General features: G+C 33.6%; 1 protein-coding gene across 4 annotated transcripts in view; it reads left to right on the forward strand.

Annotated features, from left to right (window-relative positions):
• Positions 1 to 417: 417 nt before the first annotated feature.
• The window catches only part of LOC126777154 (sister chromatid cohesion protein PDS5 homolog B), a 31,911-nt gene continuing 5,681 nt past the window's right edge, over positions 418 to 26,647 (forward strand). For 2 of the 4 annotated variants that reach the window (XM_050500077.1, XM_050500081.1), the window contains exons 1-18: positions 418 to 634; positions 4,623 to 4,712; positions 14,871 to 15,065; positions 15,916 to 16,106; positions 17,815 to 18,022; positions 18,415 to 19,461; positions 20,365 to 20,542; positions 20,750 to 20,938; positions 21,200 to 21,293; positions 21,506 to 21,689; positions 22,426 to 22,647; positions 23,252 to 23,389; positions 23,657 to 23,716; positions 24,002 to 24,161; positions 24,521 to 24,639; positions 24,947 to 25,090; positions 25,450 to 25,614; positions 25,913 to 26,011. In XM_050500077.1, the coding sequence (XP_050356034.1) occupies positions 4,632 to 4,712; positions 14,871 to 15,065; positions 15,916 to 16,106; positions 17,815 to 18,022; positions 18,415 to 19,461; positions 20,365 to 20,542; positions 20,750 to 20,938; positions 21,200 to 21,293; positions 21,506 to 21,689; positions 22,426 to 22,647; positions 23,252 to 23,389; positions 23,657 to 23,716; positions 24,002 to 24,161; positions 24,521 to 24,639; positions 24,947 to 25,090; positions 25,450 to 25,614; positions 25,913 to 26,011 (3,474 nt within the window). In that variant the 5' untranslated portion in view covers positions 418 to 634; positions 4,623 to 4,631. The remainder of the gene's footprint in view (positions 635 to 4,622; positions 4,713 to 14,870; positions 15,066 to 15,915; positions 16,107 to 17,814; positions 18,023 to 18,414; positions 19,462 to 20,364; positions 20,543 to 20,749; positions 20,939 to 21,199; positions 21,294 to 21,505; positions 21,690 to 22,425; positions 22,648 to 23,251; positions 23,390 to 23,656; positions 23,717 to 24,001; positions 24,162 to 24,520; positions 24,640 to 24,946; positions 25,091 to 25,449; positions 25,615 to 25,912; positions 26,012 to 26,647) is intronic. The other 2 variants (XM_050500078.1, XM_050500079.1) reach the window with 2 other exon arrangements.

Here is a 26,647-nt window from a genome sequence, read left to right on the forward strand (position 1 = left end):
CGAACGTCCAAAAGCGTTTAAGTGGATTCTTCGATTATACTACCACGAAATTTATTAAAAATACAAGTCAATTGAAATTGTAATATATTTGTATTTATGACTTAATTAATTTATTCAATAGGTACGAGAAAATTATTAAATAGAAAACTTATTAAAAAAAAAATTAGTTCTTGTGTAATATTTTGTGTTGAGATTTTGTGCATTCAATGAATAGTAACCATAACAACAAAAGGTTAAAACAATAAATGTAATAAGAATTAAAAGTATTACAAGTTAATTAATTTAATCATTACATTTTATAGAATACTTCGCTCATAATATTTTACAATTTCATTGGTATCATTTTTGAACGATTACCACAGAGTATAGAGTAACCTTGAATTGCAAACTGACATGTTACTAACTTCGCAGTAGTTTTTCCCGCAGTTTGGCGTCCACCGATTGATAAAAGAATTCTAACGCGTTTTTTCTATGTATTTAGATCAATAAGACAATTCTTTAACCTAATGATTTGTTTTCTAGTGATGTTTTTATAGACTTATTATGTTGTTTCCGTGATTGCTTCGTTTGGGTTTTCCTGCTGTGGTGATTTTTGTAAACATCGGGAACACAGGCCCCACGTCTATGACTTCTTGTACGTATTTTAGCCATTATCACATCTCATAAGTTAGTTTTGTATAATCCATGCAAAAAATGAGCAGAAGTATGTAACATTTGTTTAACTGATCGTGAATTAACCTCGAAATTTTGTTGTTTATTTGGTTGTAAAAACTTCATGTAATCCAATCGTGGTTGGTAAGCGAAAATGTTATGTCGCTTGAAAGAAACCACGAACGCAATTGTATTGACCAAAACAACTATGCATTTAGTTTACAAAATCGGTACATCATTAGATTACTATGTTTGATGTTACCACGTCATAATTTATGTTATGATTTCGATCCCTTAATGTTTACACGGAATAATAATATATTCACTACCTGGACCACACTGCACTCTATCTGTAACACATACGACACTCAACACTCTGTTTTCGATTCATTCAGCATTATACCATGAAACCTTTAAAAATCTGTAGTGTGAAAGTTTTATCTATATCATATTGTGAAAAAAGCATGATACCAGTTTGTGGCATCTTTTCAACAGAAAACAATCTAGCAACTTAATGCCATGCTATCAGTTAAGAACTGAATATTTAATTTTGTTTTAGTTATTTTTAATTCAACAACATTAATTTAACAAACAGTTTCAAATTATAAGCTAACTTAAATGAGAATTTCAAAAATATTTTGGACTTTTTTTTTAAGCTTGTAAGAAAAGTTTGGTGTTTATTCAGAATTTTACATATTTGGTTATCATGTTAATTGGACCAATAGCAAATATTTTAAAGTATGTATGGCATTCATTTAAGTATTGATATATATACTATAATATTGTTGACCTCTTTTAACAACTTTTCTGGTTAGTTCATTAAAAATGGACTAAATAAAGTAATTTAAAAACTATACCGTAATTGTTATCATATAAATAATTACATTTCCCTATAGGTTCTAACTATGTTACATGTTTTTCACTGTTTAATTAAAATTAAAAATTAAATTCTACTTTATGTAAGCAAGCATTTACAAACAATTTGTTTGTTATATCTTTATTTTATTATATATTATTTAAAGTTAAGCTACTGCTCTTCATTTGTAATAGAATAATTGTGTTTTAAATATATGTATACCCTTACATTTCAAGGCTTATCAATTATAATTACATGTAACACAATTTTAGTTTAATAACTTTTTTATAGAATTAACCACTCCAAAATGGAAAGCATTGTTACACAATTTTTTTTAACATAAATATATAACATTTATTGCTCATTTTTCACTGTCAGGACAGTTTCACTCGTGTTAAACATTGCTGCTCCCCGTGTGTGTCGTAGTGTGAAGTTATATAGCCTTCTAAAAAATGTCGGTAATTTTTGATTAAGAGATTAGTCTTATCAAACAAAGTAATGTACAAACTCTTTATTTTTATAATATTAGTACTGATTTCTTTTTAATTAATCAGCCCAATACCTGTTCTGGGAATTGCAACAATTGTTAATCAATCTTCTTCTTCTTCTGCCTAGCGTATTCCCAGCCTAGTAAAGCCAGGGTCCGCTTTCCTGCATCTACGCCTCCACTTTGCCCAATCTAAAGCATCCTCCTTAGTGGGATCGATCATTATTTACTTATTTATTTATTTTCCCGATAGAATCCTAATATATAGCATGCATTTATATTCTATGAATGAATTATACTAAATATCACATTCTAGATACTGCAAAGCAAGACAAATGTAAGAGCTTTTATAAATTATGACATTATAATTGTTCCAATATTATAACATCATTAGTATTATATCATTGTCATATTGGTCTGTTCGCTATCTTATAAGGTCTCAGATCCCATGTCCTTGGGTTCACATCAATGCTTTTGGTATTGTTCACTCGTCAAAAGCTATACTGCTACACATTTTTATAATCTGTGGTTAGCATAGCATATTACAAATTATATAATGGTTAAAATGTTTATAAGTCTATGGGTACAGGTGATCTCGTCCTAACAAGTGATTCAATTGACCTCTTCAAAAAATATGAACAAGGAAAGGAAAGACTATAGTTTAAAGTGTAATAAAAATGGAACAAAAAACAATTAATAATTAATTTCTGATGCAAAACTAAAAATAAGCTAAGATCATAGAAGTATGAAAAAATATTTGTATAAAATTTTTATTACAAAAGACTGATTATTGAAATTATAAGTCCAATATAACTATCACCTTGCATACCAATTAGCAATGTTAGTTACCACTATTAAATATGAAAATTAATAGGTTCTTAGGACCTTTTATCTAACAAACATTTCACAGATAAAAAGCAAATAATAAGCTTATTTTATTCTACAATCATAAAACAATACATAAAGCTTTTCCATACTGGTTATATTCTACTAGATAATCTTCCGTTTGCTAATTCTAAATATTAAAATCAATCCTCATAGTTTTTTTGTTAACCACTTGTATAATTTTAATGCATCTCTTCTTTTCCTGAAAATTCTTTTAATTTATTAGTTTATTTTGCTCTTGCTTTCCTTGGATATTGGATTCCTTTTCTTGCACTTTTTCTTTATTTCTCCTGTTCTCCATTTAACAAAACCTTTACTAAATTTTTCCTTACCTTGTGACCAACCTCTTTTTTTAACTAAGCTTGCTCTTCATAAGAGCTTCATTCGCTTGTCCTCCTCCAGGAAGCCAAATTTAAAAGTCCTCCTAATATCAAATATCAGAAAATATAATAGTTTAACTTTTCTATTCATAATGCAATCTGAGTGTAAAAAAAATATATAATTATCAAATTTTATATTTGTTAGTAAATTTTTTTAGGAAAAAAGCATTTCCAATATGAACATTGTAATAAATACTGCACATAGCTACAGGACGCCTTACACTATATTTGCTGACACATGGTTTCCACTCAAGAACCAATATACTCCATCAGCAGTAGTGTATGGTGCCTTCTTTATATTTGAGTACAGCATCAGCATGAAATATAATAATATGATTATATCATAATATTATGTAATTTTCTACGTACTATTAGTGGCAATGTTTTGCATAATCATGTTTAAGTCTTACCACTTGTAGGCTTCTATTTAAAAAATTGAAATGACTGTACAAGGGTGGATTATGTTGATGTTTTAAATACAAGTTTAGAATCACACTTATTACAATACACTTATCAATCTTATCAGAATACTTGATCATATATCTGACAGTTTTAAAAATAAAGATTTGTGCCAATGCAATGGAATGAAAAACTATAGTCTTTTAATTTTTTATTTTTATTATATCACAAAACTTGTAATTTTTACAGTTATATATATGTATGTACAATATAATATAACATTATATAATAGGACATTGACTATATACTACGTCATAATCATAGCGTGCATCTGTAACGTTTTTTAATTTGTTCCAAATTCTAATTAAGAAGACAATATTTATGCATATGCATATTTTATGCTCAATATGTGACCTGTTTGCCTCACATCATTGAATTTTTTATGTTAATAGAAATAATATTTGTAAGATAAGTGTTTTATGTACACTTTTTTCCTTATTGTAAACCTAATTGTAGATTGGACTTTATAGCATGCTTAATTTCCGACCTTGTCAAATATTTAGTAAATTAATTATCTGCTTTGGTATAGCGGTGTTTCATCGTTGAATTAGTTAAAAAAAATTGGATATAAATCAATGTATCTTTATATATTATTGTACGTTAGTGGTATATAAATTCATACATGCTATATTACTACAGAATTTACGTATGATTCAATCGATCATTATTTTTATTGTGCACATCCATGTCTCCTGAAACTGCTAGGCAAATTAAACCGTAATCGTTCTATATCTGAATCTATATCTGAAGAAAAAAAAATGGTATAGACATAGTGTTTGTTTGTACAGTAGTAATTATTCATTAACTTCATAAATGGATGCAGTTTTATGTTATGCATAAATTATTAGTTAAATTTTCTTTTTTTTTTTATTAATTTATGCAATATGTATATATTTTTCTTCAGATTGGCAGCATGGCGGAAATAGTGTACCCGCAAGGCTGCCGCCCAATCACCGATGACCTTGGACCAGACGAGCTCGTTCGAAGACTCAAGGTATGCTAACAATATGTTGATTTCATTATTTTTAATATATTTAGGTAAGTGTAGAAAAAAAATTAGGATATGCTATAAAAATAAACACAATATACAGATACGCTTTTATCTGCGCACATAAAATGTGCAAATCCTTACATATACATAGGTACCAACTTCCTTCGGTTAAACACTGTCGTATTTTATTAATCTCAAACAGATGTACCACCATAATTTTTTACATATAAGATTAGGAGATTAGCAAAGGACAGTTCCCATTCCCCCAATTGCTTGTTAAATATACATTTTTACGATTTTTTTTTAAATGTAATAGTAACCTTTAATGCTTACATTTTTTAATGAAAATAATGAATCTATTAAGTTAACACATTCGGGCGCAGACTTAATTTTTTTTTGTTCGATAATGAAGGTTTTAACTCTTTTTAATTAGAAGGGCTTATAGATTTTTATATAAAAATGTACCTATCTGAATATAAAAAGGAAAATAAACAATGTCAAATTTGATAATATATCACTGTATTTTTTTTTATTGAAATCGACTTAATATGATACTAATTTAACGTGACTTTTCTTACATGAATATATATTTCGACTATGAAAAGTTGTGGGCGGTTGTCTTGCTAAAAAAAAAAAACTGTTTTTTTTAAACTGTATATCTCAAGCACTTTTCTGCCATTCGGAATCAACAGAAAATATAATATGGTACAAATAATACAAATAAAATATTAACAACAATGAGCAAATACATAAACTTTAATAATATTATGAGTAAACACAAAAGTGTTACGAGAAAAAAATAAGCAAAACAAATGAATGGATGTGTCTAATTGTTTGAGTGGTGTATTTGCTATAATTATATTAAGGAAAGCTTTGTTTCTACTATTTCCAAGTGTTAAAACGTGTTGAATATAAATGCCTGATTTTAATAGTTTTTATTCGCTAGATGTAAATTAACATATAACAGTATTCGTTTTTTTTATTCAGAATAAATAATAATACTGTTGTAATTCCTATTCCATTTACGTACACGTATATAATATATAAAGCTGAAGAGTTTGTCTGTTTGGGCGCGGTAATCTCTGAAACTGCAAGCTGTATTTTGTAGCTCAATTCTTGATTAAGTTTGTATAATACAATAATATCCTGGGACATTTTTTATACACGGCCATCTGATCCCAAATTAAGCTTGTACAGAGCTCGTACTATGGAAACCACACAACTGATATACTACATATACTATTTTTCTTTTGTAAATACATACTTATATAGACACCCAGACTCAGGACAAACAGACAAGTCCATGTGCACAAATATCTGTCCTGGGTGGGAATCGAACCCACAACCTTCGGCGTGAAAGGCAAGCCACGCCAACCTGCTCGTCAATATCAACATAGTCTAATATAACATAACGATACGACTGAGATCGGAGTAGTAATGTTAAACGCGAGTGAAGACGCGAGGACCAGCTAGTATTATAAAACATTTGATTATGTATTTTTTAAGTCGTTCGAATATGATCATTATTAGTAATATTTTCATCACGTTAATTGATATTTATAATAATTGGTAATAAAAAATATCTAATAAATTTCGTAGAACAAATATTATCTTATAGTGATATATATTTGAATAAATATTTTTTTTGTTTTTCCGTAGAAGTATTGTATTACTTATTTATAGAAATTCATTTATTCATTGTAGAAGCGTTGTACTTGTTTTTAATTAGTCAAAGTAAATACTATCTTCGGCTCGAATAAGAAAATACATTTTTTTCTGTCTATTATTGTAATTGATTACAATTTCAATATGAAAAAAGCCAAGCCAAAATAATAATATCAACAAGGCGATCGATTCATTACTAAAGTAAATCTCACTTTTGGCATAAAAAAATCTTAACGTTTTTTTTTTTTATTTTGTATCAGTGGCAATTTAAACACTTTCCCGTATACTTTTTGTAAAATAGTATACATTGCATCACAAAAGAGTTACTGACTCATTGCAGTCGATTGATATAATTATTAATTGTTAAAGAACATGAAATTATTACTCGTCACGTCAAAAGTATAAACGCGGGCGAAATTGCGATGCTAAGCTACTTGTATAATATAATATTATACACGAAAACCTCCGAAATGCGCCGATCTTCTTTTGTTTTTTCAGTTAGAAAATACTAGAAAAACGTCTCCTCATTTTAAGTATAGCATATAATATATAATTTATGTATTATAGATACATATGAAGGTATATTCTATTCAATCAATAAATAAAATATTAATGCTTTAATACATTAGGCGTTTGAAATGTTCTATCGAACGAACCCAGACGACCTTCACACAGGGCTGCCAACATTACTTCTGAAAGAGGTGAAATATTTAGGTCGGACATTTGTGAAAGCTTAATAAAATATAAATTGTAAAGAAAGTTTCAAATATTTATAATTCATTCGTCAACTTTCGTGGGCTGCGTTTTTGAAAAAAAATTTTTGCTGTTCTTTCATTTTCACGTGATTGTAAAACTATGTAAATATAAATCAATTTCGACAACTTTTTTTATGATATTTCAAGTTTTTAGCATCATTTAATATAGAAACTTCAGCTTTTCCAATTTTCGAAATTTCATATTTGATTAATTAATTACATACAATATAAAAATACATTACTTAACTTAGTGGCAGGGCAAATATATAAACATACATGCCTTCCTATAACAAATATATATATATATATTAAGAAACTTGGCTGTTTAGAAGCCGCTCTCGAACCTCAGATTTTTACACATTGTGTCGACCCTACGCGAAAAGAAGAGAAACATTTCTGAAATTGGGCCGGCCGTATTGTAATGAAATATTGAAAATATTGTTGCGAGAACTGATGGGCGTGATAAAAATGGTAATGAATAACGGTCTTTTTTCTTAAACCCGATACTATCGTTTCACGATATCTCTCACTGTTTTGTCACTTTGTTGTGATGTGAATATTTTTTTACCTTCTCCTATTTACTGATTTGTTAGATGGCTGTGAGTCGGCAACATAAGCCGCAGATATTTCTGGTAACATTTGTCATGGAGCTCATTCGATTTACATATGTGCTATTGCTATGACATTTAACTAATATTAAAACTAATATTTCACTCATTCATTCACAATAAAGCTAAATACAGGTAATGTAAAATACTTCAATAGTTTATTTGAAATTATGAAATGGAATGAATCATTTATTTGTCCCCATTTCCTGTCGCATATCGGCCAAATATTTGTTTCTTAAATCAGATGCTGCGTTGCTATTGAGACAAGTGGAATATGAAAAAAAAATACGCTTCGTATTAATTATTATATTCTAGTTGAAATATAATATAAATAAAATATGATTGTCGGTCGTTCTAAATAAAAAAGCATAGAAATGAAAATGCATATCGAGATGACCGTCTAAGGGACGTCGTCTTGATGTTTAGGATGTTACCTTGTTGCTGGTTTCTGGCTACCACAACCCAGAAGTGGCAGTAACAATTGTTATTATAAAACGGTTTTAAATTAAAACGTATAACCTTATACGAGTTATGCTACTAACATGGTGCAAGCTCGTGTGGGTACCTACCTTCTGCTCTGTATTGTTGTTTAAAGGGAGGGTTCAGGTTACCCACTAGTGCCAGTTTGCCTATCTAATATAATTAAAAAAAGAATAATACTATAAACAAAATTTCATTAAATTTTTTGTGAAAAGTTGGAACCTTGAGTGAAATTAGCTCGACTAGACAAATGTAAGCGTAGCCTCCGGTAGTTAATAATGTATATGCATCAGGTTTTGCAGCTATAAACCTTTGTTATTCGGAGATGTTTAAGAAACTAACTGTAGACAATTGCTTGCGACTGACAATATTAATGGTACGGCTTTGTGCACGCTCCTCTAAGTGGGTACGACTCACTCATCACTTTATTTTACTAGCAAAAAACAGTTTGTTATGCCCTTCTGTTGTTCAGAATTTAAATGGAAGTAAGGCAGTATTTACGGAGTAAACATATAAATCGTTGATTGGCGTATTATATTCGTAGGGTAAGGTATGGATTAATCTCCATACAATTATCATCTTAACTAATATTATACATTTGAAATCGTTTATTTGTTTTTCGTTTCGCTTTCATCTCTTAAAAACACAACCGATTATCATGAAACTTTGCATAAACGTTGTCAGGGGAACGGAAAAGGATATAGGAGTAGCCCTGCCCTATCTTTCCATTTCATCTCATGCGTGGACTAAGCTGTGGGCGCATAATATTTATTTCTTTACTTTAGACATGCAGAACCTATACAAATTATATAAGAAAATTTCAATACGTTATTCGGAAACACACAAATATGTCATGTCGCTATCACGATAATTATATTATACTAATGTCTATGGATAGAGCAGATCATTTATCATCAAGATGCCTTTCTGGTATAAATAAAAAAAAATCCATAACGACGTGTTCGCTTCATGCCTAAATCATCCGAAAATTTGTAAGCAATCAACCATATTTGTTGTGAATGAATCAATAATACAGAGCAAATCTTTTACGTTTATAAATCGAGATAGTAGGTGGGTATATAATAATCACTTTATAAAATTATTGATAACGTTGCGTCTATGCAAGATAAATTGTATTTTTATTCTTTTCTATCTCTTATGAGTTTGTAATTTGGAAATCATTACAAATTTTACGAAAAATTATAGATAATAATATATTACACAATTTTTCTTTGTTGATATTAAATCCTATAAAAAAATAATTAAAAAAATCTTAGTCGTAGACTCGCAATAGTATTTGAACGAATCAAATTATCCACATCTACGTTACAAAGCGAAACGGAAGCGACCGCGATGCGGACATTCGCGAAGTGTATCATAGTATGACGACTTCACGTACAATTAGTCGACCGAGATTTCGTTTTTCATCTCATTCGGGCTCATTTTTGAATTATAATAAAATCTTACGACCTTACTTATAACCCAAGTATTCAATTCAATTTATTTGCTTTAAACATAATATACATGTGTTTAGTTTCTCTCTTTCTATCATAATGTTTGGTTTTTAACGTGTTAGTTGTCTTTCATTTATCTTTTAATTACAAGCGAATAGAAGTAAAATGGTTACGTTACGGTTCGAAATCGGTTTTAAATTCATTTGGCACGAATCGTTGAAGTTAATGTAAATAAAATAAATGTAAATGTCTCTCTCTGGGCTGAGACATTTTATCCTTTTGAGGAGATTTTGTTCCACCGAGCTGCTCTGATGAGGGTTAGAATATTCACCATACTTACATATGTTGTATCCGAGTTATACACGCTATTCTCATAATGATTTCTGTTATCGCCGGGCGCGAGTTGAATTATAAACGCGAATTAGACATATAATTTCGGTTAAACATAACATTTCCTTACTATATGGCCATCGTGGCTCACAAGTCTAACCGTACCTTAATTTTATGTGAATTTGACTTTAGGTCGTTTTGCTCAGTCGCACAGTTATGTTTATTTTTTAAATATTATTTGGTATTCGGTAAAAAGAATGTTATTTAATATAAAAAAAACATTGTACTTCATTGAAAGCAATTACTAAAACATGTCAGTGTAATCAATATAAATAAATTAAATCGAAGTGTATGTCTGTGATTATAAAATAATTGTCCTTTAAAATTAATATATTTGCAACAGTAACAGTAACAGCCTGTTAATGTCCCACTAATGCTGGGCTAAGGTCTCCTCTCCCTTTTGAGGAAAAGGTTTGGAGCTTATCCCACCACGCTGCTCCAATGCGGGTTGGTAGAATACACATGTGGCAAGATTTCAATAAAATTAGACACATGCAGATTTCCTCACGATGTTTTCCTTCACCGTCAAGCACGAGATGAATTATAAACACGAATTAAGCACATGAAAATTCAGTGGTGCTTGCCCGGGTTTGAGCCCACGATCATCGGTTAAGATTCACGCGTTCGAACCACTGGGCCATCTCGGCTTTTTTATACGAATAAATCGAACTAAAGTGAACGTATTACTTTCCACTTAAATAAACAAATAAACTTACTTTTGCATTTATAATAGTCGTTAGGTTTATACTAGCAACAACGACCAAGTCGTATTCTGCCTCGTATTACTCGTATCTACTATACCGATTGTCAGAACGGTTAAACGGTATATAAGCTGATGTCCAATATCAGCTATAGCTATCAACTCTAGATAAGTAGTTTTCATATAATTTAATAACATGTGATTATAATAATTGTTAAATTAATTATTTTAATTGCTTGAAGCCGGATTTAATTGCTTGTATAAAATAAAAATGCATAAATGAATATTATGTAATAAATGTATTTACATAACCCGGGAACGAGCTGTCATGTATATAATTATGCATTTTTTTCCTTATAAAGTACTGATAATATACGAAGCCTCCATAAATGATAACAATATCCTGACAAGTTTGTACATTTTAATTAATAGCTTTATAAACATTATTTTATTTTTTAAATGCTTTCAAATCAAAATGATAGTCTTTCTATACATTAATGTGTTTTTTAGTCTTTGTTATAAAAGAGAATAATAATACTAGCATGCCTTAGATACGAATTATTTGATAATAAATTTTATTATAAAAAAAAAAGTGTACTATCGAGCGTTGGAAAGAAATTAGCTAGTCGGACTGACTTTCCCTCCCTCCTCGAAAAAATGTTTCGAAATTATCCCTCGAGGCCTCCTTGTATCGGGGGGCCCATGCAAACACATGGTTGCATTGGCATGGCTAAGCCACTGATTTACATCGAATTCATAATATATTGATAGAACGATCTTTAGTTACAATTTTATGTTGAATGTCGCGAAATATGTATTTTGTCAACAACATAACCAATGTCAAGAATGCGAGTGATCGCCTGAAGCTAAAGATGACAAGAGGCCTGTCCAGTTACAATACAAATTGAAACGGTTAGAATGCTTACTCCGTTACGAAACAATGACATAAATTTCAATACAGTGTATTATATTACGGTGGATATTGTTTTTATCAGCATTATAATTTACTTAAACTGAGTAATTTAGTTTGTTTCCTGACCTGTCTATCCAGAACAGTTTAGAAATATTACTGAAATATATTATTAAATATATTAAAAAGAGGAATGTGTTAAAAAGAATTAATTTTCATTTAATGTTTTCATTATCTATCTCCGTTTATGTAATTCGAAAAAAGAATTGTCTTTTATTTCTAATTTTTTTTTATGTTATATCTTAATTTAATTCAATTTTTGTTATATTAACATAATTTAATCATTTTTAGTGATATTTCGGATCTTCTAAGCTCTAGCGAACAGCTCGACTCGATTTCAACTTTAATTGATAATGGTGACACTTCGTTCAAAAGTTCGAAGAACGTAAGGCTTGTAAATTGAAGCCTCAACTTCAATAAATTGAGCAGATCCGTATAATAACTTGGTGAACGTTTAAATTATATTCACCTCTTTGATTTAATGTCATTAAAATGTTTTTTCTTAAAATACATATTTTATTTTAATAGTCCGACTCATGCTTAATCTGCGCTTTAAATTGGGCGAACAAGCAGTTTGCATCTGTATATATGAAGCAAACTTCTACTTTTGTGTACTGACATGTTGTTTTGCAAATGTACATATAAACACACTCTTGGGCAATTTTCCTCATCTTTCCCTTAAGAGCTTTGCTTTTGTCGCGGCGTCAGCATCTTCGGCCCATCATACTCTAACTTGTCAAGCCAAGGTTATTTATCGTCTGGTATCCTCAAAATAATAGTATCTGATATATTATTTAATATATTTTTTTTTTCGATTTAATCTAAGACATCTGGCGTGATGGGCACAATCAGCTATCTAAGGCTTCTCAACCTTGTTTAAAAATAAGTTTATATGTTCAATCTTCTCCATTATTGCAGTTTTCTCTCGAAACGATTTGAGTGTCGAATGATTAATCATAAACTATTCAAACCTCCCAGGTTGGTCCTTAGATTGTTTTAAGGGAAACATCTTAACAGCATGTGCGTTAAGTCGATGGTCCTGTGCCTAAATTTTTTCCGGTCGTGTCGGATTTGTCGTTCCATCGGATTATGAGAGTGAGAATAGAGATGCAATTGTTCTTTCGGACACCCTGTTTTATATTAGTTCCTGGACAGTTCACTAATCACCCTTGAGTATGGCTAACCACGAGCGAAATGAGTCAGGAGAGAGTGATCATAAACATAAACGAGAAACATTATATCTCTAAAACTTGTTATACATACTTCGATGGTGATAAGTAACAATCCATGTCATGTAACGAGGTGAGCCGTCCTTTCCTCGACATTTTAATTTACCCCCCCTGTAATCAAGTTGCTCGAACATTGAAAGTTTTCAAGAAATATTTCCGTATGTTTATTGATACCGTTATACTCTAGAGAGTAAACATGAGATTTGAAGGGCTAACTCTCTCGTAAATGTAACGACAGATTTATTGACATTAATTTCTTCTGACGTAACTACTGAGCTCCAGAAAGTTGTACAAGTAACAGTGAATACATAAACATAACCAAATATCCTTATAATAACATTTACGGATGTACTAAAAAACTTTAGAGGATTTGCTAATTGGACATTTCGCCATTAAAGTGTATTGCTGAAAAACGTTTTGTGTTATTACGTTATTAGATTTCGTTGATAGTCGTAACAATCGCAAAGAAAATACTTCATACGCTCGAACAATTTTCAATTTATTTCTATGAACGGACAACGGCAATAAAATAAATCATGACGGCCTGACGTGGTGCAAAGAATGCTATATGCATTTTTTTGCTGTTAAATCGTATGTTTAGGTATTCGGGAGATAAATTGGTATCACCGAGCTGAATCTTCGAAGGAGACGAACATAATTAGACGAGATATTTGACATCTTTGGATTAAAAATTGAAATTTATTTTTATTTGTAAATATTACTACTACGACTGTGTACATATGTATAACGTGATTTTATCAAAGTTTCCATCTTTGCTTTAACCATAAACCCAGCTTTGCTTGGGTTTTTTGGCGAACAGCTTTGATAAACTCTAAAAATTAATTAATAGCAATTTTCTCTTTTCCAACTGATTTATTTAAATACATTTTGGACATCTTTGAGAATATTTTTTTTCTCTTCTTTGTCTTCTGGGCAATAAAATGTTGCCCTCATGTACATATTTGCGTTTTCACACAAAAAATGAACGAATAAAAAATACAACTCAACACTATTAATATTCTTGTATATAAAAAAAAAAAAAACAAAAAAAAAATTGTCATTAATCCGATTGTTATGAAAACTTGGTCACTTTTTCTGCTTTCGACTGCGAAGTTTCCTGACCCAAAAGAAACAAGCTTTTTTCTTTTTTATATTTGTCCTTCAATATAAAAGTTTTATATAGATCCTTGCGAAGCCGGGACGGTTGTTTAGGTTTAATAATATAATAGACGGTCTATTCGAATTTCTATCACGGTAGATGGGCAATGGTCAAATTTCATCTTAATATTAAAAACTATAATACGCAACGTTGTGTGCATTCATACTGCGATGTAAATCGGACACGATCGATGAGAGATTAGTGAAGGACCGCAGGCTTTACGGGATTCTCAGGGACGGTAGTGTGACACAGCCGACTCGCAAGATCCGGTATGTGAAACAGTTTCTCGATGGAAATGCCAGATCTTTTAGATCCGAAGCGAATGGCGAACCGAATATTTATGTAAATTAATCTTATGTATACTTAGTAATCCGCTTGTAGATAGATGGTCTTTTCGTATGTTACATTTTTATTTTTATTTATTTTTTTGGAAATATTTTCTATCAGTTGAAGGGTGACGTGAAAGCGAGCTATTAGAATTGTTTATAGTTTATTAAGATATTGTTTTATTTATTGATCTTGGAAATAAACGGTATTGTATATATATATATATATCATTAAATGTATTTCTAAGTAACAAAAAACGAGTTATTTCCACGTTTAATAAAAAGTCCAGTAAACTTTATAACTCTTACTTTTTATGTATTATGTTTCATACATTTTAAAGAGTAATAAAAACTAGAACAAATTTACTTTTAAGTACATTTTTTATTTTTTATCATTTGCTGTAATAAATATTTTTCATTATCAGGCCCTGGCTCATACCCTTCAGGGTCTGGGTCAGGATGAAGGCATGTACCAGCAGTACATACCGCTGGCTCTACACCTCGCTGACGAGTTTTTCCTAACACATCCATCACGGGATGTCCAGCTGCTCATCGCGTGCTGTATCGCAGATGTTCTTAGAGTTTATGCACCGGAAGCTCCATATAAGGACCAAGAACAGGTACGGTGTAAACAAAAGTACAGTAAAAAAATAACAACAAGGCCTTTTTTTTTTTTTTATAGAATAGGAAGGTGGACGAGCATATGGGCCACCTGATGGTAAGTGGTCACCAAACGCCCTTAGACATTGGCATTGTAAGAAATGTCAACCATTGCTTATAGCCAATGCGCCACCAACCTTGGGAACTAAGATTTTATGTCCCTTGTGCCTGTAATTACACTGGCTCACTCACCCTTCAAACCGGAACACAACAATATCAAGTATTGCTGTTTTGCGGTATAATATCTGATGAGTGGGTGGTACCTACCCAGACGAGCTTGCACAAAGCCCTACCACCAGTGATAAGAAGGATAGATAGAAAAAGAGCCTGATAAGAAGGAGGTTTTAAACTAATTTCCCCACACAGTGCTAGTGCGGGATGTACACGTGAATTTTATCTGATACATGCTGGTTTCTTCAGGAAGTTTGCTCTGCCTCTCGAACACGAGATTAATCATATTATAGAACAAATTACTGAATTTCATGTACCGAAAAATGTAGACTACGTTTAAAAATATTGATGCTCTAATTTTATTGAAATTATTTGTTTTTTATGTTATTGGTGAAATTGTCATTTTTAAACATATTTTCATCTATAAACAGTTAAATGTCTAAGAATATGTACATCACAAGAATATGTAAACCGTTATATATTCCCGTTATATGGTACGTTTCCATTGAAATATTTTGCTAAAGTTGCCAATTTTCCTTTATTGGAGACGCAGCTTTATATCTGTTAGTGTAAATACTTCTTACATTAGTTTTTTGTGTAATAATTTTGGAAGTTTAACAAGAAATGATTAATTTTTAGGTGAAAACAATATTCCTATTCCTGATCAACCAACTCCAAGGTCTCCGGGATCCAAAGGACCCGGCTTTCAAACGTTATTTCTACTTGCTAGAGAACTTGGCCTACGTGAAATCATTCAATATGTGCTTCGAGCTGGAAGACTGCCAGGAGATATTTTGTGCATTGTTTTCTTTGATGTTTAAAATTGTCAAGTGAGTAAAAAAAAATATACTAAATAATTTATGTGTTTGTTATTATTGGCTAATGACGATGACGGGCTGTCTCAGCGGAACTGGTCAACGGTGCAGGAGATCTTATAGTACATAAGTGTGTGCACAAACACAAGTGCTTTTCTCTATTCCCTAGCTCGCATGATCCGACGGGAGCGGAAAGAGTACAGGTGTACCACCAACAACTGAAAATGCTTTACGAGACACTAGCTATTGCAAGACTACCAAATAAAAAATAAACCAATACTTTTTGACCGGCCCGACCAGGGGTTTGAACTTAATTCCCCAGGTTCTGAAGCCTTATAAGCCAGACGCTAGATCAAAGAGACAGTATAAGACTTTTTATTAGTTTTGTTTATTAAGATACGCTCGACATGGCGTACTGTGTTTCATCCCTTATTTGAATTATTTATTCGAATATAATATGAAAAGGGCCTGCTTAGTTATATTTGGAAAAGAATGGTGAATAAGATATAGTTAAATATCAAACAAGTCAAATAACACAATTATTTGTGCTGATCCTTAGAACGTTTTCTATGTTTTTATTTGGGAACTTTCGCTACCGTTATAGACGCTATCAAGAGCAATTGGACTGTCAGCAGTACGAAAAGAACGTAACTTAGGTCGTTCTGTTGTTGTATTATTATGACATACTTGCTACTTACTACTTGGGTTCAATGTAGGAGGGGGTTTCTTGTCTTTTGTGCTACAATACGCCAAATCAAACAAGTAGCAATATCGCTATCTGAACATTCTTAGTCAAGTTAAGCCTTTATCTGAAACCGGATTCGTTATAATAATATTATGAATACTTCAGTTCATTAACATATAGTATATATATATATAACATTTGAACTTGTTTGCATAACGATATATTTTATTGTTGATGTTTGTTGTATGTATAGTGTTTATTTTTTGCAATTTTGACTACCTCAATGGTCTAGTGGCTTGTATCGAATGGTCTAGTGCATTGGTTCAATCCAGGATGAGGCAAATATAACGTTAATCTTTACTTTGGAAAATTTTAAACAACCGTAGCTTTTCTGTAAGGCCAAAGTCGAAACTCATCGCAGAGAGTGTTCATGAAATGTCAGAATGTGATATGCGATATTGACCATTATAATTATAACATGTCAAGAATACACGCATCAAAATAGTATATCATCATAAGTCGGTTGTCAACATAATGGGGTTATTATAGAATCGCACTACAGTTTTCTTTTTATACATACGTATACCTCGTTGGTCTAGTGACTCGATTTAAGGCCGCAAAGGAGGTCCTGGGTTCAATTCATTCTCAGCTCGGGCTAATAAAAAGTTATTGGGTTTTACTGTCAGAAAATTCTCAGTAGCAGCCCGGAGTCTGGAAGTTGGAAGTGTATACACTCCCGTACCTCGGAAAGCACGTAAAGCCGTTGGTCCTGCGCCTGAACTCTTTCGGGTCGTGTTGGATTGCCGCCCCATCGGATTATGAGAGTTAGGAAATAGAGAGTGCATCTGTGTTTGCGCACACACTTATATATACACATATATATCGCAGTTGGCTAATCTCTCTCGAGATTGGCCGCCGTGGCCGAAATCGGTCTGGAGTACATTATTATTATTATACCTAACAACTATGTAGGTATATATATTTGTGTGAAACACTCACGTTGTATTTGTTTGTAATGTACCGTGACGTCTTCCTCAGTACGGAGCATTCGTCAAAAGTCAAATCGTTCATGCTGGACGTCCTCTGTCCCCTCATCACCGAGTCGGACGTGGTCTCCAACGAGCTGCTGAACGTAATACTCGTTAACCTCGTGGAACCGAACAAGCGAGAACATAAACACGCGTATTCCCTCGCCAAGGAATTAATAGTGAAAACGAGTGAAACATTGGAGCCTTACATACAGGCGGTGAGTTACTTATATATCTTATTTAATAACCCACATGATTTTATATGTAAAATAAAACTAAATAAAAAAAAATATCAACTTTTTGTCAACAACTTATTTAATTCATATAGATTAAATTTGAATGAATAAAATTTTAATATATTGTATATTTACTAGCACCAAATTGAGAGTGAGTGAATCTGGGTTATAATTCAGTTGCAAGACATAACAATTATCTGTCATAAAATTAAAATGTATGAAATTAATAATTTTTTTTTTACCTTACAACCGATGATTGTCAAGAGTACCCGAGCGCATGTGATGAGGCTCAATATATATTGCATACATGCATATTTATAATGTATAAAACGATCTCTAAGCGCTAACTAACTATGAGTGTTCCTTATTTACAGTTCTTTAATCACGTTTTAATATTGGGAAAGGAAGAGAAGAATCTATTAATATTTTCTAAAGTATATGAGTTAATATACGAACTAAATCAATGTTGTCCGTCGGTACTATTATCGGTACTACCGCAGTTGGAGTGTAAACTTAAATCTGCTCATTTTCAAGAGCGCTTGAGCGCAGTCGCGTTACTCGCTCGAATGTTTTCCGAACCGGGGTCGAACCTCGCCCAGCAATACCCCGCCCTCTGGCGAGCGTTCCTCGGCCGTTTCAACGATATATCCGTTCAGATAAGAATCAAGTGCGTCCAGTACTGCATGCACTTCCTCGTCCACCATCCGGATTTAAGAAAAGATATAACGGAAACGCTCAAAATGAGACAGCACGATGCGCACGAGCAAGTGCGCTACGAAGTCGTAATGGCAATAATAGCAACCGCCCAAAGAGATTTCCAAGCGGTCGCCGAGTCGGAGGATCTCCTTCATTTCGTCCGCGAAAGGACGCTGGATAAGAAATTCAAAATAAGAAAAGAGGCAATGTCAGGCTTAGCTATGATTTACAAGAAGTTCTTAACGGAAGAGAGTGTTCCGCCGGCCACTGAGAAAGCGGTACAGTGGATCAAAGATAAAATCCTTCACGGGTATTACATGACAGCTCTAGAGGACAGGTTACTCGTCGAGAGACTATTAAATACATCCCTGGTGCCGTACACACTGCCCCCACCGGTGCGGATGAAAAAACTGTACTATTTAATGTCAAATGTCGACGATAATGCGACGAAAGCATTCATAGAGTTACAAAAGCACCAGCTAGCCGTACGACGTACGGTCGCCGAATGGATAGAGTTGCACAGGAAACCGGCAACGCCGGCCGTACAAAAAGAAATGATCGCTAAGGTCCTACACATAAGTTCGAAATTCCTACCGGAGTCTGTAAAGGCGCAAGAATTCCTAAACAAATTTTCGAGTCATATGAACGCGGCACCCGAACTGTTGCAAGGAATGGAGACCATTTTAAATCCTAACGTCAGTTGCGAAGTCTGTGTCCGGACGACGGTTAGTAATCTTTTGTATAATAAATGTTTGCAAATTATTTTCTTAATTGACGAAATATCGTTATTTATAACTACCAATGTTCGTAAAAAACTCAAATTTCGACCAAAAATCATTTCAAAATTCGAGGAAAACTTTTAAGAAGAGTTTCGTACATTTTTTTTCTCCTCTTATTTCATTTTTTAAAATAAATAACACTAAAGCTTGTCAATAGCAACCAAAAATAAAAAAATGAGAATAAGTTGAAAAACAGTAGAAAAATTTACTGAACTGTTTTTAAGAAGTCACAGTAATTAAGAAGATATTTAATTGATATTTAAGCACATATTAATCTATTGATTTAATCTATTGATATTTAATCTATTGATATTTAAGCACAAAAAAAATTTATATCATAAAAAGGATAAAACCACTGATGACGTAAGCACATAGTGTAGACTCGTAAAATTTTCGGTAAATTTAGAATCAGGACATGTTAAATTTCTTATTTTTTAAGCATTGGTTTATATATTAATGAAATATTCACCAAGGAGGTAAACTAATTATTTTGTGTCATAAAATTATATATATATTGTATTAAAATTGCTCATACTATAATTTTTATAACTGCTAACACTGTCTGCGAAGGACAAAAATAATTATTACAAGTGTCTTTCAGACGATCCATTGGCGAACTTTTATTTGCCTCATTAAATCACATGCTCGATTCGATTGCCAATGTATAATAAATCTTATTAATATGCCAATGCAGTCGTATTTGCTTTGGCAAAATTAATAACGTAAATTATAATTGCAGTTTCCTAGATTTTTATTTCTTTACATATAATTTTATTTGAACAAGATATATGGTAACATTTAATGTCAGCAATGTGCAAAATAAATACAAATGTGATCACTTTGTTACAGTCAAACGTGTTAAAAAAATTGGGTCAGCCGGTCATGACGAATCTATACTACAACACAGTCAAGATGCTCCTGGAGCGAGTGAGCTCGGTGATGGTGGATCACGAGTCGCTGCTCATTCTCGTGGGGTACGTGGAGGGCGCCGTCCGGGGCGTCGACCCCTCCATCGCAGAGGAGTGCGGTTAGTACACCCGTGTCAACTCATCGAGTTTACAATTCGGAAGCAACCTGTATAATATTTCCTTCCATTTTAAATACGATACGTACATTACAGAGCACGCTGTATAAACATATATCTATATTATTAGGTATCCTCAAACCAAACGACTTTAACTTTCGTGTGTTCCGACCACGTCGGCGTCCTGATAGCGTAACGTTCCCGGCGCAGGCATCGACGTGGCGCGCGCGGCGGAGCGCGGCCTGAAGCTGCTGGTGATGCTGTCGTTCGTGTTCCCGGCGCACTTCCTGCACGAGGACGTGCTGCACCGCCTCACGTCGCTGCTGGAGCTGGACGACGAGGCCGTCGCGCCGCACGTGCTCGCCGCGCTCACCTTCCTGGGGAAGTACCGCCCGCTCAGTGAGTACACGCTCCCCATTCACATTAAGGAAGTAGGCCTCTCGATATCTCTGTTGTGCATTGATTCTTCTGCTATTTGTATAGGTAGTTACGAAGTGATAGTAGTCTAAAAAGATCGAAAGTGATATTTAAATTTTCAGTATTTTCAGTGTCATTTCGGAATTAAAAAGTTTAGTGTTTATATTTTCTATACAGCTATATTATTATACAGATAATATTATTCATATATAACTATTTACTAATCAATAACTTTACTCGTAGGTGAAGCCTGTCCTGCATTGTTCCCAAAACTGATCACACTCTGTAAGGCATATGCTGAAGTGGGTACGCCGAAACAAGCCAAAAATGCCGTAAGGTATGTATCACCTTACTTTCTATGGTATTTAGTGATAAAATGGACGTCGCCTACAAATAGAAATAATTAAAATATGTCATAAATATGAACAGATTAACATATAAATGTCATGTAGTTAAACAATGCTGTCTTATTCTTTCGAATGTCATATCAATGATGGCAGAATGAGTAATCAGTAAGTATCAGTGATTAATAAGACCGTTCACTTCCAGATGTCTGTTCGTGAACGTCCCGGAGCAGCGGTCGCAGATCTTCACGGAGATCCTGGACACGCTGAAGAGCACGCTCAGTCCGCACTCCGAGCACTACCGCACCGCCATCGTCACGCTCGGACACATCGCGCACAACCTGCCCGACAACTTCCCCGTGCACATCAAGAACATCGTGTCGCGGAAGGTACACACGCACATACACAATAATACATTATCATACATACACACACAAATGATTGACTACAAAGTGATTTACATAGAAATAAACAAATCTTAGATTTTATTTGCTAAAAGCTCTGCTATATTACGCTCTACAAACATTTCGTGATTAGTATAACTTCATTTATAATTCAACACTATTCCACTTAATTACGTACTGTATATCTGCTTTTAATTTTACTTTTAAAGTTCCGACAACAATTTCGCCGACATTGAAAACGCAATTATTGTAGGAATCTATAATGAATACCATAGATTATTTAGATCTCGACCGATGATATCATGTCGATTCAAAGTCAAAGTTGTTCATTTACCATAGTAACAGCCCGTTAATGTCCCACTGCTGGGCTAAGGCTTCCTCTCCATTTTGAGGAGAAGGTTTGAAGCTTATTCCACCACGCTGCTCCAATGCGGGTTGGTAGAATACACATGTGGCAGAATTTCAATGAAGAAACACATGCAGGTTTCCTTCACAATGTTTTCCTTCACCGTCAAGCACGAGATGAATTATAAATACAAATTAAGCACACGCAAATTCAGTGGTGCTTGCCCGGGTTTGAACCCACGATCATCGGTTAAGAGTCACGCCTTCTAACCAGTAGGCCATATCGGCTTTTTTGCCTTAATTTCTAGTGTTTATGCATATTACAAACAATTCTGTTAAGATTTTTTATTAATAGATATTTGTATATTTTCAACAGATAGTAAAGGAGCTGTTGGTGCGTGAGGGCGGGGGCGGTCCTAACGCGCCGGATAACGACTGGTGTCCTGAAGAGGATTTACCGGAGGAGACTCGTTGCAAGTTAGAAGGACTCAAGTGTATGGCCCGCTGGCTACTGGGCTTGAAGAAGGATGAATTATCTGCGCAGAAGACGTTTAGGATGCTAAACGCTTTCATTGTCCATAAAGGAGACTTATTACAGGTAATTTAAGTTTTTTTTAAGTATGCATCTCTTCCTTTCGCCTTTTATAAATAAACATAACACACATATGTCGAAATAAACTATCCTCCATATCTATGTCAACCATACCAATCGAAGAAGTAGTTAGTATAAATAAACCTTAGATTTACATATTACATATGGTTTGCCAATAGTTCTCCTATATTATATACTACAAAGAGTTCTTGATTGATATATTATTATTAATAATATGACAACACTTAACTACTTACGTATTTCATTTTAACTTTACTTCCAAATATGATATAACATTGCCGACATTCGAAACGTAATTGCTTCGTGAATCCATATCATAGATTATATGATATCTCGCGTGAAATTAATGTTATATTTGTTTATTTATATTTACTTATTCTGTAGTTGGGTATATAAAATATTCGATACTTATCGGGTCCGAAACTAACCCTTGTAATACCAATGTTTAGTTTAGTAAGTCTAACCTACGCGATCACAGTAAGCCAGTAGACGCAACTTGTCCGACGTGTCAAGAGAACAGTGCTCGGTGGTGGCTAATTACTGAATACAATAATCCCCAACATCACAAGCCGCTGAATCATGTTCCCAGCAAAAGCAGGTGTCAAAGGCGGAGATGGCGCACCTGCGCCTGGCCGCCGGCGCTGCCATGCTGAAGATCTGCGAGCAGAAGGGCGTCGGCGACCAGTTCACCGCCGACCAGTTCTACAACCTGTCGCATCTCATGGTGGTGAGTGCGCGCTAAATAAACGACATATTTTTTTTAAATTTATAGCTATTGGTACTACGTTTTTAGTCTATAGTAATTCCGAAAATGTCAATGTTAATTGGCTAAGAGTAGAAGTAGTTAGTCGGTTAGAGCAGCGACGAACACTTAATATTATATAATTAAAAAAAAATCTATTTATAAATATTTTTAAACATTTGAACGAAAAGATTTGAACGAATTGTATATTGAATTATGTATGTTTGCTTATTATGTTGTTTTTTATTTTAGGATGAAGTGCCGCAAGTCAGAGAAGGTTTTGCGGCGAAATTACATAAAGGATTGTCAAAGGTAATAATTTAATATTGTTTATGGAATAATATTGTGTTTAATACCGTTTCAAACATATTATGGCGTTGTTTATATTATTAGAGATACAGAAACATATTGTTATTAGTAAGTATATATATATTTCCGTCCGTCAATTAGTCTATTTGTTCATCAAACGAAATGTGCGTTGACTTGAAATTAATTCGCCACAGTGAGGTTACTTTCTATGTAAACATAAGCAAGTCTGCTTGAAACCAACTATAGTTAATAAGTTCTAAATTTGGCGATTGCTTCGTGTTTTCCCAGGGTATACCAAACAAATGCCTGCCCCTAGACTTCATGGGTATGTACGCCCTGGCGGGCCGCGAACCGGACAGGCGCATACGGGGTATCATACGCCAGTACATGCTAGCTGACGTCGTACGACGCAGGGAGTACGTGCGGAACATCACAATTGGTACTAAAGGTGAGTTGTCGAGTTCAGTATGAGAACATGCAGAATGATTATATAATTAGTAAGAACATAGTTAAATATAAAAATAGACATATATGAATAAAGATATAATATACAAAATTGTAATATTTGTTGTAGTTGTTTCTAGTACATAAGTGTCAAGATGGAATAGTCAATAAAAGTAGCCAAATAGAGCTCACTCACATAATAAACCCTTTTTGCTTCATGTTATTTACTAATATTAAAAATATGTACTTCCCTCTCTTGTGTAAGTTCAAGTCAATAATCGTTTAAAAATGTATCGACCATTGTCTATGAAAAATTTGTCTAAAAAAAGGTAAAACATTCATGAAAGTTATTGTTTGTTATAGTTGAACGAGCAGTGAGCCAGTTGCCACACATCCTACCGGATTACATGATGGTTTTCGCAGTGCCAGTACTGGCTCACGATCCAGGCTTCACCGCTTACGATAACGTGGCACAGCTTAAGGTATGTAACATTTCATTGTATTACCAACTCAGCAAGTGATAAGGTTTTTCTTATATTATAGCTAGGCGGACGGGTAGATGGGTCAACTTATGGTAAGTGTTCACCATCGTCCATAGACATTATCGCTATAAGAATGAGTTGTTGGTACTTACCCAAACAAGCTAGCACAAAGCCCTGCCACCAATTTATAAATGAACTAGGTAATCATAACGGCTTTGCTCGCGAAGATAGAAGAAAAATGTATTTTGAATAGGATTTGCGTAAAATCCGTCCTTATATATACACTAAATATGAGTTAAATTTCCAGGTGATAAAACAGTGTCTATGGTTCGTGCTGGAGCCGCTAATAACTCGTAATGATTTCTACTGCTACGGCTTCTACAAGAGTCTCGTGGAGCGAATGAAAAACCACAAGGATGCTCTGAATGAGACAGACGACTCAGTTAATTACGTACGTTATTTATATTCTAGAATTTTCTTTTACTTCCAAAGAGATTTTTTAATTAATTTATGATTTATTTTGTCGCGCCAGGTTATCTGCGACATTTTGGAAGTGTCGCCATGTATATAAAATTTTACAGTGATAGTAGATTCGTTCATTCGGAAATTTTGAAAGGCACAATTTTGTATTATTATAATGTTATTATTATAATATAAATATTAATAAATGTCGATTGCATTGTCGATGATGCGTTTTTCGTTTGTATATTAAACATTTTTTCACTTTAGTATCTTGTTTTGTCGGCTAGTCTTTGACACCGGCTGTCCGGTGAGATTTAGATAAATAACTACGCTCCCCCCCCCCTGCAGAAGCTGTGGGCGACGTGCGACCTGGCGATGTCGGTGATCTGGGCGCGCTCCACGAGCTTCGAGCTGCGCGACTTCCCGTCCGACGCGCGCATCCCCACCATGTACTTCGCGCCGCAGCCCGACTTCTTCATCAACACGCGCGTGTTCCTGCCGCCCGAGCTGCAGGTGAGGCCCCCTCGATCACGAACTCGGAAACGATTCGTTCTCAACGAAGAGAAAGTTTCAAATATGTTTTTATAGTGTACTAATAGATATTTCACTTTTAAAAGGAGAATTTTTTTGCATAAATGGTTAATCTTTATTAAATTAATAATGAACATTTTTATTATTAGTATTTTATTATCCACAAACCAAAAATTGAAATTTATTATTTTTTAAAATTTGGATAGACCAAATATACTTGGATTCGTATTGTTATATATGTAAATGATTAACAAGAAATAATAGTGTCGTGTCGTGTCAGTTCCAGCCGAAGCGCCAGCCGAGCGCGCCAGAGGGCGCGGCGCGCGCGCGCAAGCGCGGCCGGCCCGGGGACTCGCTGGACCACGCGAACGACGTCGAGGTGAGCGCGCCGGCGGGGCGGGGGGGGGGGTGGTGTTGTTCGTCACACGAGCCATTCGGGGCTTGCTCTTCGATGTGGATCATACGATTATTCTTTTTATATTTGGCACGAAAAGCAACGAATACTTTATTCCACGTATTTTTATCATCTACATATTTTTTATCAAGTACTGTTGTTTATTAATCGATTTTAATATAAACGTAAAACTTATTAAGCGAGTAATTTAAAAGACAACTTTGGATTTAAATTATACTATGATTGTGCAATTTGAGTCTATATAAAAGTATCGAAAAAAACTACACTGACACAACTGACTACAACTGACAACCATAGTAAGAATTACTATTTTACATATATATTTATATAGCGTTAATATAAAATCGCTATCATGCTGAGACTATATTCTAGAAGAAAAACAAAATAATAGCAGAGTAATAATAATAAGCCAGAGTAGTTACAGGCACAAGGGACATAACATCTTAGTTCCCAAGGTTGGTGGTGCATTGGTGATGTAAGCGATGGTTATCATTTCTTACAATGCCAATGTCTATGGGCGTTGGTGACCAATTACCATCAGGTGGCCCATATGCTCGTCCGCCTTCCTATTCTATATAAAAAAAAAACTTAATATACAAT

Source organism: Nymphalis io, chromosome 22, assembly GCF_905147045.1.
Source record: "Nymphalis io chromosome 22, ilAglIoxx1.1, whole genome shotgun sequence".
NCBI classification, from domain to species: domain Eukaryota; kingdom Metazoa; phylum Arthropoda; class Insecta; order Lepidoptera; family Nymphalidae; genus Nymphalis; species Nymphalis io.